This window comes from Cricetulus griseus, chromosome 3 (assembly GCF_003668045.3).
Source record: "Cricetulus griseus strain 17A/GY chromosome 3, alternate assembly CriGri-PICRH-1.0, whole genome shotgun sequence".
In the NCBI taxonomy this organism is placed as follows: Eukaryota; Metazoa; Chordata; class Mammalia; order Rodentia; family Cricetidae; genus Cricetulus; species Cricetulus griseus.
The window spans coordinates 36144017-36161090 of NC_048596.1; the positions used below are offsets into that span (position 1 = coordinate 36144017).

The window sequence follows — 17074 nt, forward strand, 5'->3', positions numbered from 1 at the left end:
TCAAAAGGAGACTTTAAGAACCCATTCTGAGGGCTGGAGAGATGGCTCAGTGGTTAAGAGCACTGCCTGCTCTTCCAAAGGTCCAGAGTTCAATTCCCAGCAACCACATGGTGTCTCACAACCATCTGTAATGAGATTGTGTGCCCTCTTCTGGCCTGCAGGCCTACATGTAGGCAGACCACTGTACACATAATAAATAAATTTTTAAAAAAAGAAAAAAAAAGAACCCATTCTGAGGTGGGCTTGGTGGGTGCATGCCTTTATTCCCAGCACTCCAGAGGCAGAGGAAGGTGGATTTCTGAGTTTCAGGTAGCCTGCTCTACAAAGAGAGTTCTGGGACAGCCAGGGCTACGCAGAGAAACCCTGTCTTGAACCCCCCCAAAAAAGTCATTTGGGGGCTGTGAATGAGCCTCAGTGGTAGAGTGCACACCTATGTGTGTGTGAGGCTCTGGGTTCAATTCCTAGTGCAGTAAAAACAAGGCCATTTCACAGATCCTCTAAACCCCTTGCCCGTCTATATACTCCATGAACCATGAAGACAAGAGTGCTTCTGCTTGGAACTAGCAAGTGGGAGCTCTGGGGTCTTGTTACACACACAAGAAGTTGACTGGAAACCTCATTAATATTTTTTTCTTCATGTTCCACTTTAGGTGTGGGACACTTACCCATCCCCTTCAGAATCCAGGGCGACAGCCAGCTCTGTGAAGAGGAGCCCCGTGAGAAAGTGCTGCTGCCGGTACTCCGGGGTCAGGTCGAACATACTGGCAATCTTTTGGTCCTGGAAACTGGAGCAGGAGCTTGAGTTCTACAAAGTACAAACATCAGCTTGATGAGTATTAGGAACTGGAATCCAAACAGCCCTGGCTTGCATTTGCAGAGCTCTGGCCAGATACTGCATGCACTGACTGGCTAACATGAGAACAAAGCACACAGGGCCTGTTGGGAAACTAGGCTAGGGGTAGAGCTCGACAGTAGAGAGTGTGCCTAACATTGCTGAGTTCACAAAACAGCAAAACAAGGGGGAAAAGAAAATATCAGTTAATACCCTCCTTGCTCACCTGATATCAAAAGTTGCAGATGAATAAGCAGCCCAGGATAAATGTAGACAGAGAAATGAGGACTGCACCCAGCCCCACGCTATAGCCTGTTTTCCCAGCACCTTTTTTGAAGGTTGCCTGAGAACACTTTCTGGACGTTGCTGGCCTGAGCCAGAAGTGGTATCTGGCACAAAACTGCCAGAATTGGCAACCCTAGGCCACTCCTGTCCTGTGTTCTTACTCTAGGAGCATGGCATCCTTCACCAAGGGCAGCAGAAATATGTGTCTCCATTAAGTCCTTGCACTTTGCTGTGTAAAGTCCTGTCAACTCTTTGGGGCGGCCAGGAGAGGAATGTGGGGAGAGGACCCAGGGCAAGGTCAATATGGGGTAGGTCATAGGATTCATGCCACAGAAGAAACTATAGCAGACAGATGGTGATGCATTTGGAATTGGTCCTTGTAAGTCATGTGTGTCCCGGGTCACATTATGACAGTCATGTAGCTAACTTCAAGTGTACCATCTGGGACAGACAGCTAAGCTAACTTCTTATTTTAACTACTACAATGACTATTATTACTATTATTAGAGATGAGGCTTCCTACATTGCTCAGGCTGATCTGGAACTCTTGGACTCAGGCGATCCTCCTCAGCCTCTGAGTCCTGGAATTACAGGTGCATATCACTGTGCCTCTCATTAATAAGAAATTAATTAGATAAGCCCTTACCTTTGTGCTAGGATCAAGGATATACAACAGAATAGAATCTAATCCTATCCTGAGATATCCTACCTGCTGCTCTGAACATCTGATTTGTTTCCCATATGCAGAATGTGACTGTAAAATAACATTTTCTAGAGGACATTAATTCCTTGAGAAACCCATGGTGGGGGGGTGAGGCCATTTCCACAGTCAAATCATGTTGGGAATCATTACTTCTCAAACTCCCCTCCCCTTCCAGCACCTCTTCCTTTCCAAGGCGTTTGACAAAGAAACGAGGTTAAAGGAGTTTCCAACTCTCACTTGACTTTGGAACCCTGTACTTGCAAATATATTAACCCTGTATTTACATAATATATTGTATAACAATCCGTTAATACCAACAAAGGAGGACTTGAGACTTATCTAAGTTTCCTCATTTTCTAGACTTACAGATTCCTTCCTATATAGTCAGACTCATTATGGACCCTTGAGACAAACTACTTGTTTTGTAAACGGTCTGTTCAGATGCTACAGCTTCAGGGTAGCCTATTGTCCATATCTGGATCAATTGATCTGGTTTGAATAGCTTGATTTTTCCTCTAATTACTAAGACCAATATTCACAGGAGATGAACGATTCAACTAAGCTAATTAATAAACTAGCTTGATTCTTTCCTTCGGTCAGTGGATTACCTGGGAGGATATGGAGGGACAGGGAGAGGCTGGTGCAGTATCTGTATTCATGAAGAGGAGGTTCAGGTTGAGGTAATGTTCGTGGCTACAGAGGATTCTCAGGAACTCCAGCCGCATGGAAATGAGTGTTGGAAGGGTATTGAGCTTGGCTGATAGCTAGAAGGAAATACACAGAGGAAATAAATGCTGAGGACAGGATAACTGGAGTTGAGTTTAACAGACACTAACATTCTTTCTCTGCCCAGTAAGACATCAATTTGAGTAAAAGTTAATCTGAGAGAGCAACAGACACCATTCTGGGAGCCCCATCGAGCTTTCATTTACTACTATTCCTAACAGCAGCCCCAAACGAGAACTCTTCCCACTTTCAACGGTGTCTAATCAATGTCATAGCAAACCTGTGAAGATATGTCCTCAACATAGCACAACTGAACACATCTTCTGACAACTCTACTAAAAACCACCACCAAAAAGTGATAAAGTGACAGTTGAAGCGGGTACTGGGCAGGGCAGGTGGCTGTGTGCTGTGGATGGCTTTACTTCCATTTTGAATGAAAAACAGTTCATCCTGCACAGCTCTCTAAGTCCTGCTGTTCTAGGCTCACCTTTCCCACATGTATCTTAAAGCTTTGAAAGCAGATGGACTTGTATCTGATATGCACACAGTGCCTTGGAGCCCAGCAGTTCCATAGTGTTTACTGTTATTTACTCTGGTGGGCTCTTCCACAGGGACAGGCAGTTGGAGGTGAAGGATTCTCTTCTTACCCAGGGCATTCTTTGGGGTAACTCTGGGGTTGATGTACTTTGGGTAGAAAGGGGTGTTATAGAAATAAGCCAGGGACCATCTTTGTGTGTCGACTCTAAGTTGTGTGCACACTTCCTCAGAACTGGCACCAGCATACACCAAACTTGAATTTTTACACATTCAATTATTTGAAAATCAGCCTCAAATAGTTTTTTTTTTTTGAGCACTTAAGGGGATTTCTAATACAAAAGAAGTAATTCATCATAATGATTTGAAAAGTATGAGAAACAGAACAAAGTTATATAAACCTTAGTAATTTAGGATTTACTTTTATGAAAGCATGTTGACAAATATTAAGTGCTGTGTTTTGAACATGGTAACATATAAAACACAGCACATTTTAATGTTAACTCTCATCTCCTATACCCCATATGGATTTAGACAGTGAGCATTTCATATTTTACTGAAAGAATTTTTAAATCATCAATGCTTATGACATATTTTAATATTCATTACCAAATCTCCATAGTATTTAAAGGACTCATATTAAAATCAGTTATCCTTCCCCATCCACCTCTTTTTCAACACAGGATTTCTCTGTGTACCAGTTCTGGCTGTCCTGGTACTTGCTTTGTAGACCAGGCTGGCCTTGAACCTGCAGAGCTCTGTCTGCCTCAGCTTCCTGAGTGCTGGGATTGAAGGTGTGTGCCATCACCACTCAGCAAGGCTATCTTTTCTTGACCATCCTAAAATTTGCCCGTTCGGATTAATCTTCAAATTTTTAGGGTGCAAAAATTTATGAATAGACTCCCCAGGAAAGTTTATGAATAGACTCCCCAGGAAAGTTTCAAAGCAGATAATTTTGTTTAGGACAGAAATGACTTCAACTTTCAGATATATGAAAAGAACACCCTAACCAAACATAAAAATATTGTGGGTCAAATAATTTCTTAATAAAAATATTAATAGATCCATCAATTTTAAAATAAAAATTTGAAAGCATTAAAACCATTTTTATTTTATGATTATAAAATAATGCATTTATGTAGTGGAAGAAGAACACAAGAAAAATTACAGTAGGAAATTCAAACTATTTTAACTCCACTAATAAGAAATCTTCAAGTTAAGACATTACTAATATAACTTTAAAATATGTCTTATTTGTAATCTCAAATGCACATGAGCTGTTTGATATATAATTTAATACTTAAAAGCATTGCAGCTAAATTATTTAATAGTATTGCTAGACTGCTAACTCTTGTTAGATACAATACTATACTTTACAGTTTTCAATTAAGAAGAAATTACTTGATAGGGATCTTCTGCCCCCCCCCCTTTATTTTTGAGATGAGGTTTCACTATGTGTCCTTGGTTATCCCTAAACTCTCTATATTGACCAGGCAGGCCTTGAACTCACAGGCCTCTGCCTCTGTGAATGCTGGGATTAAAGTTTGCCACTTGATAGTTGTAGTCGGAACTTATGGTTGACTAATGAGAATTTATGAAGTGTTTTAAATGATATAGCCACCAACATCTGCCAAGTGCTCACTGTGCAGTTCAGCGCATTAGCAGTCCCAAGCCCAGAACCGGACAGACCTCTCCACAGCTGCATCGCATTTCCTGTGTGAAACTGAACAACAGCAGTGGGTTTACAAAGACAGGCGTCTTCCTGGGTTTCTTTTTCAAGAGCAGCTCAATGGGCTGCAGAGATGACTCATCTGTTAAAGGCTAGTCTCTCAACCCAAACATCAAGAGCAGCTCAAATGCAGACCTCCAGCCCCCAACACCTACGCTGCAGAGCTCATGAGCCCCACTGCACAGCTGTTTCCTACTGGGAAGGTAGAGACTTGCAGCCATTAGGCGCTTACAGCTCGTCCAGCTCTGTGACCCAGATTCCCCACTGTGCTGCAGAACCTCACCTGTCATCCCCCTTCCAACACTACACACACACACACACACACACACACACACACACACACACACACACACACAGAGATAGACACACAGACACAAACACAGACACACACACACACACACAGACACAAACACACACACACACACACAGATAGACACACAGACACACAGACACACACACACACACACACACATGTGCACAGACACACACACACAGACAGACACACAGACACAAACACAGACACAGACATACACACACACACACACACTCAGAGAGAGAGAGAGAGACAGATAGGCACACACACACAGACACAAACACACAGATATAGACGCACACAGACACTCAGAGTGAGAGACAGATAGGCACACACACACAGTCACAAACACACAGACACACACAGACACTCAGAGTGAGAGACAGATAGGCACACACACAGACAGACACAGACACAGACACACATAGACACTCACACACACACAAGCCTGAGCTCTGGCCACACTTCTTTAGAAGTTCCTGGTCTCCTGGATGCTTGGTGGCCCCTCACTTGAAGCCTCTGAATGGTCTCACTGGTAAGGGCTTTTCCACTCATGCAGCCTGCCCAGTGAAGCTCCCGTGTCACAGTCTTTTCTGGTCACACCTTTCTCCTGGATAAGGTACCATAATCCTCAAAGCTCCACAGAGGAGAGTCCTTGAATTTTACAAACAAGGAAAGGATAGCCACAGAAACAGAGATTTAAAGCTGTTACATTACTATTGAGAGTGATGATGGTGATGACAGCTTGGAAGGGGGGGACGGTTGTTGTGGTTGTGGTATTAGCAGCAGACATGGTGGCCATGGTGAAGACAAGAAATATAGAAAGAAGGAGAGAAGTGGCAACAATAACTGCTGCTTATATTCTTATTGCTAGGACATTCTGAAGGGGACACTCAAAGAACTACATTCAGAACTTTGGGGAGAAAGCTGGGCATGGTGGTACAAGTCTTTAATCCCAGCACTAAGGCAGAGGCAAGCCAATCTCTATGGGTTTGAGGCTAGCCAGATCTACACAGTGAGATCCTGTCTTCAAACAAAAACAACCTCTGGGGAAGAGTTAACACTGATATGTTGTGCTGCATTAAAAAATATGTGCTTTTGGGTTCCTGGGAATTCAATCACTGAGTTCATTGGGTTTTTTAACATTAGAATTCCATAACCACAATTTAATTAACAATCCTAACAAGTGAAAAGAAACCTCATATTCTGGTTTCTCCCCTTCTCCTCTCTCTCTCTCTGTGTGTGTGTGTGTGTGTGTGCGCGCGCGTTTTTGTGTGTACAGGCCAGGAGTTGATGTCAGTTATTTTCTTCTACAGCTTCCCAGCAAACCCCTGGTATCTGCCTATCTATGCTTATCTCCACTTCCAATCTGTCTCCAGGAGCACTGAGGTAATTTGCATACATTGCCAGCTCTTAGGTAGGTGCCAGGGCTCCAAACTCAGGTCCTCATGCTTGCAGAACAAGCACTTTAGCTACTGAGCCATCTTCCCAATCCCAGACCTTGAGTGCTCTGGTCAAAGATTAAACACACAGTCCTGTAATTTCTCTTAAATGGTAACTAAGAGAAATCATGTTGCTTAGTAATTTCAGTTTCCTCATATTGACTTGTTGACAGCTTTGATACATGCTCCAGGAATCCAGGTGATCCAGTGTGGCTAAAGAACCTACATACTGCACAGACAGGGTGAAAGTTCAAGATGTGTAGGGCTCACACTGCATGCACGCACATGTGCGCACTCGTACACACACAAACTCCCTCCCTCCCTCCCTCCCTCCCTCCCTCCCTCCCTCCCTCCCTCCCTCCCTCTCTCCCCCCCCCTCTCTCTCTCTCTCTCTCACACACACACACACACCATGACAGGGAGAAGGGAACTGCTGAACAGGCAGCTCCAAGGGCACTCACCTGGTTGCAATAATGCTTGATGAGGTTGAACACGAAGCCCCTGTCCATGAGTGAGAGAAGGTCATACAAGAAGAAAGCCAGGCTGATGTTGATCTTCTCCGCCTGTTCACTTTCCTTTAAAATGAGCACAGAGCATACAAATCATACTGTTGGGTCCTGGACAGGAACTCCCAGGTCACTGGTGTGGACACTGGGAGAGGACGATGCTATTATATTGGTCCACCACCCTTCTGGGTGATGTTGAATGTTTAGAGTAGTTTTTTCTTCACTCCTCCTGTTTTGTACATGTATAATTGTAAATATATAATCAACCCTAATCTATGTATACAATTTGGGGCACTGAAATTTTATTTTTTATTTTTTTGGTTTTTAACATGGAGTCATGCCATCTAGTCCAGGCTGGCCTTGAACTCCTGATCCTCTCGCCTCAGCCTCCTAAATCCTTTGCCATCAGACCTGGCCAAAACTGTTTTGTTTGGGGGTGGGTGGGAGTGGAGTGTGCAAGTTAACTTGAATTGCATTCACTGTCTTCAAAGAAATAGATTTAAAACATTTTTTAGAATTATGTATTTTATTTTATGTGTATGAATATTCTGTGAGCCATCACTTGGTTTTTTTGGGACTGAACCCTGGTCTTCTCTGTAAGACCAGCAAGTAGGCATGACTGCTGAACCATTCCTCCAGCCTCGGGAGAAGATTAATAATTTGTAAGGATTATTACATAAAATCCAGTCAGGATAAAACGGCTTAAGAATTTTTTTCTTTTCCAGTTAGGCAGGGTTCTCAGCCTGAAAGATGTCAGAGTCACACTTGGGAGGGTGAACTGAGACCAGGCTATTCTTTGTTTTTTGTTTGGTTTTTACTTCTTTTTTATTATTTCTCAGCACTCTTATCTATAAGATTTTTACATAGTGAGTTCCAGGACAGCCAGAGCTACATAGTGGGACCCTGTCTTGAAAAAAAAAAAGAAAAAGAAAAAAAAGAAATCTGGATTACACTTATTTCTTTGTGTGGTGGTGGTTAAGTGTGAGTTGTGGTGCCTATGTGGAGATCAGGAGACAATGTGTAAGAGTCAGAGCTCCACTTTCTCCAGGTAGGTTCTGGGAACTGAACTCAGGTCATCAATCTTGGCAGCAAGTACCTTTACTCCCTGAGCCATCTCGCTGGCCCATTAAATTCATATGTATATGTATATATATATGAATGTATATATGTATATGTATGTGTGTATTATACATACATGTATGTGCAAATATATGTATATGTGTGTATGTATATATATGTGTGTGTGTGTGTGTGTATACACACACATACATACACACACTTTAATTGTGGATTTAGTGTGTGTATGTATGTGATTTCAAGATTGGTACAAGAATCATACCAACAAGTCACTGATACTTAGCTTTTGCAAACTGCAAATTATTACCATTCTTTGTACATAAAAAAAAATACTTTTTGAAACCCTTTTCAAGTAGGTGATAAATATCACCCTATTTACCTGACAGGACCAGGCTGTACCTCCCAAGAGAAAGAGTATTTTGTCTGATAAAAACATTTAAATGGGGGGCTGGAGAGATGGCTCAAAGGTTAAGAGTGCTGGCTGCTCTTCCAGAGGTCCTGAGTTCAATTCCCAGCAAACACATGGTGGCTCACAACCATCCGTTATGAGATTTGCTGCCTTATTCTGGTGTGCAGATATACAAGGAAGCAGAATGTTGTATACATAATAAATAATAAAATCTTAAAAAAAAACCCAAAAAATCATACTGTAATTTCTTTACAGCTCTCTCCAGCCATACCTTAGGGGCTTGTCCAGCATATTTAACTGCTGTTATATTTTAACTACTGTTTTCCAATGAGCAGATTTTTTTCTGCTTATTAAAGTAACACATTCATGGCAAACAATTTAGAAAGTGAAGAGACAGTTACCTTCTGAGGTTTCACTAAAAGGGCTGCAATCTCCGAGGTGACCACATTCACAATGGTCGTTATGTCATCTTTGAAGCGGTCAGAAAAACGAGTCCTCCGAAAACTGTCACGTTTATCCAGGTTATGTACGTACTGCGCCATGCTTTTCACCTACAGAGGGATGGGACAATGTCAACATGGGGATTGGTGACCTGCTTGTACAATGTACAAAAGGGGAATAAATGGTTTGCAGGAAATCTCTTTCACAGTAGACTTCTGAGACTTTATTGGTGCTGTGGTGCCCAAGTCAGCTCTGAACTACAAAATGCTTCTGACACACAGAACGGTTGCCATGGTGCCTGGAGGTGGGCACAGTGTCCTCTTCTTGACCCCTACTTAGGGGCTCCTTTCATGCTGCTGACAAAACCTGGAGCTTAGCTGTTTAGGCCCAGTGTCAGGAGACACCCCTGGCCCCAAAAGCCTACATCCTGGAAGACAGTGTGAGGCTGAGTTCTCAGAACTACACTGGTTGTTATTGTAGATGACACAAGACACACAAAGGAACTATTTTAAAATGCTGTCTGAACGTAAAGTCTTTTTCTGAAACTACAGTAAGGAGAGCAGGGGAGAAATGTCCCTCCTATATTGAATTCAAAATCAAACAACTGTTTTCCAGACGCAATTTTATAGTTCACATCAAGTTAATTTCTGCTTCTAGAAATTAAAATTTAAACTATATTATGGGCTGATCAGGACTTTGTGGGCTATCTAGGATTTTGATCATTATGCAGCACACTATCCCTGGAGGATGTAAACGTATGTTTTTTGAGACAGGTCTCATTACAAGGTCCATGTTCGCTCAGCTTCTAGGGAAAATTATGTTTTAAGTTTCTTTTTTATTTTATTTATTTATTATGAATACAACATTCTGCTTCCATGTATATCTGCACACCAGAAGATGGCACCAGATCTCATAATGGATGGTTGTGAGCCACCATGTGGTTGCTGGGGATTGAACTCAGGACCTCTGGAAGAGCAGTCGGTGCTCTTAACCTCTGAGCCATCTCTCTAGCCCTGTTTTAAGTTTCTTAAGCCTAACTTATAGTCAACTAATCAATTAATCACTTGATAACTAGTATGATACTAGTTTAATGCCTACTACATTTTAAAATCTAGATCACATAGAATTTTGAGGTTCTTCCTGGGCCAGGAGATCCCAGGGTCAATATATTCCTTTGGCATCATCAGAAGTTGAGTCTTACAGTCAAGTGAGTTTGCTGAGAACTATTTGGGCAGTCTGACTGGAAAGGTTGGGGATGGTGGTTATTGCTGACTGTCAACTTGACAGGATCAAAAATCACCCAGAGAAAAGCCTTGGGCATGATTAGGTCAACTGGAGTCAGGAAGTCCTGTGCCTGTGAACAGCACTGTTCCATGGCTGGTTTCCAGACTGAACAAAAATGGAGAAGGGGAGGCTAGCAATGTATTCATAACTGTCTACTTCCTGACATCAGAGGTTGTGTCCAGCTGCCTCAGGCTCTGCCACCATGACCTCCCTGCCATGAAGGACTGTATCCTTGAACTGTGAGCCAAGATAAGCTCTTCCTTCCTTAATTTCCTCGGGATATTTTGTTGCAGAAAAAGGCAAAGTATCCACTACACTGGGATTTCTTGTAGCTCTGGGCCAACATTGGGAAATCATGTTCATGAATTTGTACAGGAGAGCATGAGAACCACTCCACAACTGAAACACATGTTCATGAATTTGTACAGGCTAGTCAGAGCATGATGGCAAAAGTAACTGTCAACTGGGCCTGGTGGCATCTACCTGTAACCCCAGCAATCAAGAGGTGGCTGTAGGAGAATCATTACCACCCCAATGTCTGACTGCTCTACATAGTGTGTTCCAGGTCAGCCAGGGCTAGTGAGACCCTGGCTCAAAGCAAGCAAACAGAAACAATCTCAGCCAATCAGAAAACAAGCAAAAACCAACAACAAACCAACCAACCAAAAACCCAACCCAACCAAAAACAAAACAACAAACAAACAAAAACCAAAACAAACCTAAAAACAAAATGAAATAATAATAATAAAAAAAACCAACAACAGAAGAGTGATTTCTTTGGAAGCTGACCCACTCACATTTGCCCCATCTGGAGTCCTGGAAGTCGGCTTCCACTCTGAAGAACAACACCAGATGGACCTGCCGTACACTAATGACAGTCTGTTTCTCAAAACGTCAACCCAGCTAAGACTGAGAAAATAGGGTACAAGCACAGAGGAGGCAATGCAAGAGGGAAGGACAGAGCAGCTTTCTGATCCAGGTTTCATAGAATGCCCTGGCTAGTTCACACAGACCAAAGCACATCAAATCCAATGGAAGAACACGGCTTCTTCTAACCCAAGGGTACTGTCTAACCCTGGACACACAGACATATAGACATGTCCATATTCCCAAAGACCCACACCTGCATGGTGAGAGGACCTGGATAAGGGGTGGGAACAGGACACCATTTTTTTCTTTTTTCTTTGTCAACAAAAGTATCTCTCTCACTACATCACAGCCAAGGACCAGGGAGAACAAGGCTCCTTTGTTCAGGTGACCCCAATCCTGATCCTCTGCTGGCTAACCCAACCTAGCGCCAGGCTGTTGAACTCATTGTTCCATTTGGCTCCTGCCTGCTGAGTTTGGCCATCCCACAACCAAATAAATAATTCTTACAATGCTGTACTTCCCTCTGATGGCTTCTGTCCAGTCAGTCAGTAACCTACCAGCTCTTGGATCCCTGACTTTCCACAGAAGAACCAGCAGAAATATCAGTGGGGCTCAACCTATCATTTTCAGGGTTTGGTGAGATAGAAAAACATTTTCTCCCACATTTGCCTCTGTGGCCCATTCTGAGAACAGATACCTTTCAGAACACCCTCGTGCAGAACGCCATGTCCAGAGGAACTGGGTCACCTAGTTACCTCTGGTCCTTCAAGGGCTGAATCAGTGGTTTCTAGCCACATGGGCTCATTCATTAAAATGTGTGAAATGCACAAGAACTAAATGTACTAGCAGCTCCTGTGACAAAGTTATTGTTCATTAGCACCAGTGGCCAGCACAGCTGGAGGTGTCAAACTGCCCCTCGGCTGCCTAAGTCCTTGGGGGAAGTTCTTTTCAAGCTGAGCATCTGCCAGGTGGTATGCAACAATGCATGGAGGACTGAGGGCCCCCTCTGGGTCTGAGGCCAGTGATTGTTCCAGGTCCTCGACCACAGCCCCCCACATGGCTTCTTGCCCTTCTCCATCTGTGAGTGTTTAGGCATCTGTACACTGTAGCAATGGTCCCTTCCCTTTCCTCCCTTTGGCTTCTGGTTGTAACCGTGAAGGGGAGACTGTAGCCTGAGATGGATGGTGAAAGGTTTGGCCATTTGTCACTCCTACTGCTGCAGAGTGGTCCTACCATGTGGACCCCTTTCTCTGCCTCTAGATTTCTTGATGCCCCAACTGCTCTGTCCCCTCTCTGTGATTCTTCAGAATGAGGCTAAATAAATAAAGGGTTCAGGCAGCTGTTGCATCGGGAGTGCCTAACCAATCTCTGTTGGCTCCTGTAACATTGCTAGCACCCTGGGTAGAAGCCTGGCGATAAATGCTCCCCAGCTGCCTGGACCCTGACAGAGTGGCCACAGTCTGTGTAGCCGCTGTCTTGGTGGGTCTGCATTTTAACCAACCCCATCAAAGTGCTTTGATCCATGAGAGCTTTTTTCAACCATGTCATCTGTGCAGCATAAGAGGTCCTAGAGTTAAGAGGGGAGTTTTCACTATAGATGTCACTTTCTTTTGGGCCAAACAAGTCTTAGTAAGACTTATGCCAGATCAGAAGCAATTGTCACCTTTTCTGTGATTCTTAGCCTCTTGTAGTTATGGGCAATGGAGCAGTACTGCCAAAGCCCTAGACAGGCTTTTCTCTGGCCAGCACTCTTCTCTAACTTCACCAAAAAACTCAGAATCATAAGGACCCTGACTCAAGGCTGCATGAAGATTAAAGGATACAATGCTTTAAAAATGTTTAAAGCAGTGCCTGGCATACATACAGTAAGATGCTCAATTTACTTTGGATGTTGTTATTTTTATTTTTGCAGGCATACCAGCTGCTACTGGGATTCCATGAAGGACAGAGTCATTGTTACACCGTATACAAACTCATCTTTAAAATGGAGCTATAAGATGCCTGTGGAACCACTAGAGCTGAGCTCACGATAACGGGGAACCAAATAACACTTTGCACTAACGAGGACTTCTGAACGGGATGGGTTAGCCCATTGTCAGTAAGTATGGTGGACTGAGAAGTCTGGAAACTCTAAGCTTCTCAAGAGGCAAATAGCAAATAGAAAGAACATGGACCTGAGCATTAGAGAATGAGGCTCCACCTGTCCCTGGCTGAGCAGGCTGGCAAACCTCTCTAACTCTGACGTGTAAAGTGGAGATAAGCAGGGGTCTCAGGGTTTCAAGGATGGATTCAAGAGGCCCCTGAGTTGCCACTGCAACCCTCACATAGTTGGGCTTTCCCAACAAGCACAGTGCTGCCTGTGATCTAAGAGTAGTTCAAGTGTGCTCGTGTGAGTGCAAAGGTGTGAATTAATAACCAAGACACCTTTAATTAAGGCAGATCTCGTCTTTACTTTTTTAATCAGCGATTTTGATTTAGAATTTGGGATTATTTTATGAATTATGTATACATGGATCATGGGCCAAGTGGAGCTTCTCTGAGGGGAAGCTTGATGGTGGGTGAAACTGCAAGCAGAAGCCGGACATACAGGACTTGGTTGGTTTGGTTTTGTAAATACTCTCTGTGCCTCAAGAAAAAGAGGCAAGTGAGTTTTGTTGCCAGTCCACTCTGTGCCAGACCACAGGGCTCACGTATACCCTGATGATGCTATTAACCAAAGGCTGACAAGTTGTAGCCACAAGCCTTAACCAGCTTGGCTTGTAGACTAAGATCTGCCGCTGAATTGTTTCAAAATCCCAAAGCCCTTTAGCTAGGGTTAGGACTCACAGGAAGAGGTGGTGGTGGGGACTAGTACATTGTAGGTGTGTCTTGAGGTCACCTGGGAAGACAGGTGAGTGCACAGAGTTTCCTCTACTCCCACAGGGAAAAGGAGCCGAAGAATCTCATTCGTTCTATCAAGCACTCCTGTGCGATTCTGGGGTCTGAGTCAGTGCACTGGAGCCATTCTCAGACTAGGCCAGGGGATGCTGAAACTCCAGGGTTTCAGATCCCAGACTGTTTCTGTAGTAAAAAGCTAGATTCTTAATTCAGGGCATGGCATGCCCTTCTTCCTTCCGATGTGTGGTTATCTTCATTTCCTTTGACCCCCTTTCCTTTCTCTGTCTGACTGCTCAGTATTGCTGCTTCCTCAGCCTTGGATTTACATTGAGAAAAAAAAAAATTCTACTCCCTCTTCTTAAAAATATTATTCACTTATTGTCAGAGGAAGGAACCCAACCAACATAAAGCAATACCACCCCCATGTCCCAGTCATTCCTCACCTGTGACTTTGTACCTTTTCCATTTAATATCATTTCACTCTGCATCTCCATTTAACAATATCAAAATAGCACTGTGTTTGGGACAGAGGCCAGTAGTAGAATGCTGGCCTAGCATGCACCAGACCCCAAATATAATCCCCATTACATCAATAAAAAGAGGGTATATGCTTATAATCCTTGTGGTGGGGTGTATGGGTGTGTGCACGTGAGAGTGTGGTCATGTGCACACATCCCACACACCTGGAGATTAAAGCAGGACTTTGGATGTCTCCTGCTGCTGCTCTCTGCCTCATTATCTAGAGACTTTCACTGAACCCAAAGGTTACAGATTTGGCATGTCAATGAGGTCTTTGGATTTACCCATCTCTGTCCTCCAATGCTGGGGTGACAGGCACATGAAGCCATGCCTAATTTCATATGTGGGCCCCAGGGATTCGAACTCAGGTTCTCATCTCGAAGAGCAAGTGCTCTTACTGAGTCATCTCCTCCCCAGTCTCTGTTCTGAATGGTTTTTTATGACGGAATCTCTTCATGTCCATTAGTACTGAACTACAAGTAGGTATCAGTAGCACTGTTTTAAAATGGAGGAACTATACATGTACATTTCACTGTTCTGCTGGGAGACGGACAGCAGTAGTAGGGTAAACATAGACACAGATATCATACTCTTTCCAACCAGTGTTAGTGCAGTTGGTATTGTCTGTATGGTATCAAACAGCTTGCTAAGGCGAAAGCCAGAATAATGAAGACAGACCAAATCCTAGAAATCCAATAGGTGAGACAAGAAAAACGATGACAGTTTGTGTAAAGTGCTAGTAAGGGGATAAACATAAAGAGGAATACCCATTACAGGATAAGGTGGCCAAAGAAGGGCTCTGTGGGTGGTGACATTTAAGCTGGAGTTAGAAGATGAGCCGGAAGTGTGATGGGGATAGGTAATAAAAAGTAATTTGTGAGAGGGAATTAAAAAAAAAAAAAGCCAGGCAATGGTGGTGCACACCTTTAATCCCAGCACTCGGGAGGCAGAGGCAGGTGGGTGTCTGTGAGTTCGAGACCAGCCTGGTCTACAAGAGCTAGTTCCAGGACAGCCTCCAAAGCCACAGAGAAACTCTGTCTTGAAAAACCAAAGGAAAACAAACAAAAACCAAAAACAAAAAAGGTCAGACCTGGTACTTTCCAGGAACTAAAAGGGGCACAATATGGCTGAATGAGGGGGCCCTGGCATGAGACAGAGGATTGTACAAGGACACATTAGGATTGTACAAGGATATTTTAGCTATGAATTTTTTTTTTAAATGGCAATTTATTTCTAGCATACTGGAAACCATGATGAGATTGGCTGTTTGGGGCAGGAGAGATGGGATAGTGAGAAAAAAAAAATACAGGGGGAAGAGAAAGGAAGATGCTGCAAGAGGCACATGAGAAATGATGGTGGCCTGACCAGGTGAGAGGCGTGACGAGATGCAAAAACGGGGATTGATTTTCAAGGTGGAGTCAATAATGTTTGGAGGAAGACGGATGGAGGGTGAAGGAGAATTGCATTTCAAGGAACACTCCGAGGTTTACAGCCAGTCCTGACACAGAAAACTGCCTTTCCCATGTGTGCTTTGCTTGTCTGAGGAGCAGAGATACAAATGCGAGAATCTCACCAGAAGTTCGAAGAAGAACCAGGCATACTTGAAGACGGTTTCTCTCACTAGTCCAGTGCTGACCACCATCTGCAGGGCGAGCTCCTCGTGAAAATGCTAAACAACAAGCAAACAAACAAAAAACCAGGCTGTGATGGCAAGTATTAGCCACTTTTCCTTCTTTGCTAACATAATACCTGGTTAGTTTCAGAAGCATGAATTCTGAACTTACCAGGCTGTAAGTGACAGCTGACAACATCAGTGCTGAAACAACATTTGGGCAGGGGCATAGGATGCCATTGCACCATATCCCCAGCCTTGGAATAACAGTTGCATTCTCTGGGGAAGCCCTCCTGGGTAGTACTGGGAACTGGTGCTGTGTGTTGTAGAGCAATGACCTTTGAAGTCCCACAGACCATGCAATGCACTCCTCTCTCTACCCTTCGTTTGCTCATCCACAGGACTGGTCTGTTGTTAGCAATGATCCTCAAGTTTGAATGTGAATCAGAATCCCTTGGAGACTTAGTAATACTCGGCTAGCTGGTGCCACCCTTAGAGATTCTGATTCAGAAGGTCTGGAACTGAGAATTTGTGTTCTATCGAGTTTCCCAGGGGATGCTGGTGCTTTGGTCCTGGGCCACACCCTGAGGACCACTGTTTGGATGACAGCCAAATGCCTTCCAGGTTGGACAATTTTTCTTTGCAGTCCCACTATAGCTTCATGTGGGAAATGTGAGGGATGGGTTTCTGAGTGGATCTCTGCATTAAAACACACACATAATTTTTTTTTTTAGGCTGGGTGGTGATGGTGGTGGTGGTGGTGGTGGTGGTGGTGGTGGTGGTGGTGGTGGTGGTGGTAGTGGTACACACCTTTAATCCCAGCACTCAGGAGGCAGAGGCAGGATCTCTGTGAGTTCAAGGCCAACTTGGTCTACAAAGCTACACAGAGAAATCCTGTCTTGAAAAAAAAAAATT

The 17074-nt window shown here is 43.7% G+C and overlaps 1 protein-coding gene across 2 annotated transcripts in view; it reads right to left on the reverse strand.

The window, feature by feature from the left end:
- Dock8 (dedicator of cytokinesis 8) overlaps positions 1 to 17074 on the reverse strand; it is a 197814-nt gene that overhangs the window by 48904 nt on the left and 131836 nt on the right. The window contains exons 24-29 of one of the 2 annotated variants that reach the window (XM_027406491.2): positions 16121 to 16216; positions 8958 to 9107; positions 7026 to 7139; positions 4723 to 4803; positions 2429 to 2584; positions 666 to 805 (exon numbers count right to left, since the gene is read on the reverse strand). In XM_027406491.2, coding sequence (XP_027262292.1) covers positions 666 to 805; positions 2429 to 2584; positions 4723 to 4803; positions 7026 to 7139; positions 8958 to 9107; positions 16121 to 16216 — 737 coding nt within the window. The remainder of the gene's footprint in view (positions 1 to 665; positions 806 to 2428; positions 2585 to 4722; positions 4804 to 7025; positions 7140 to 8957; positions 9108 to 16120; positions 16217 to 17074) is intronic. The other variant, XM_027406492.2, reaches the window with a different exon arrangement.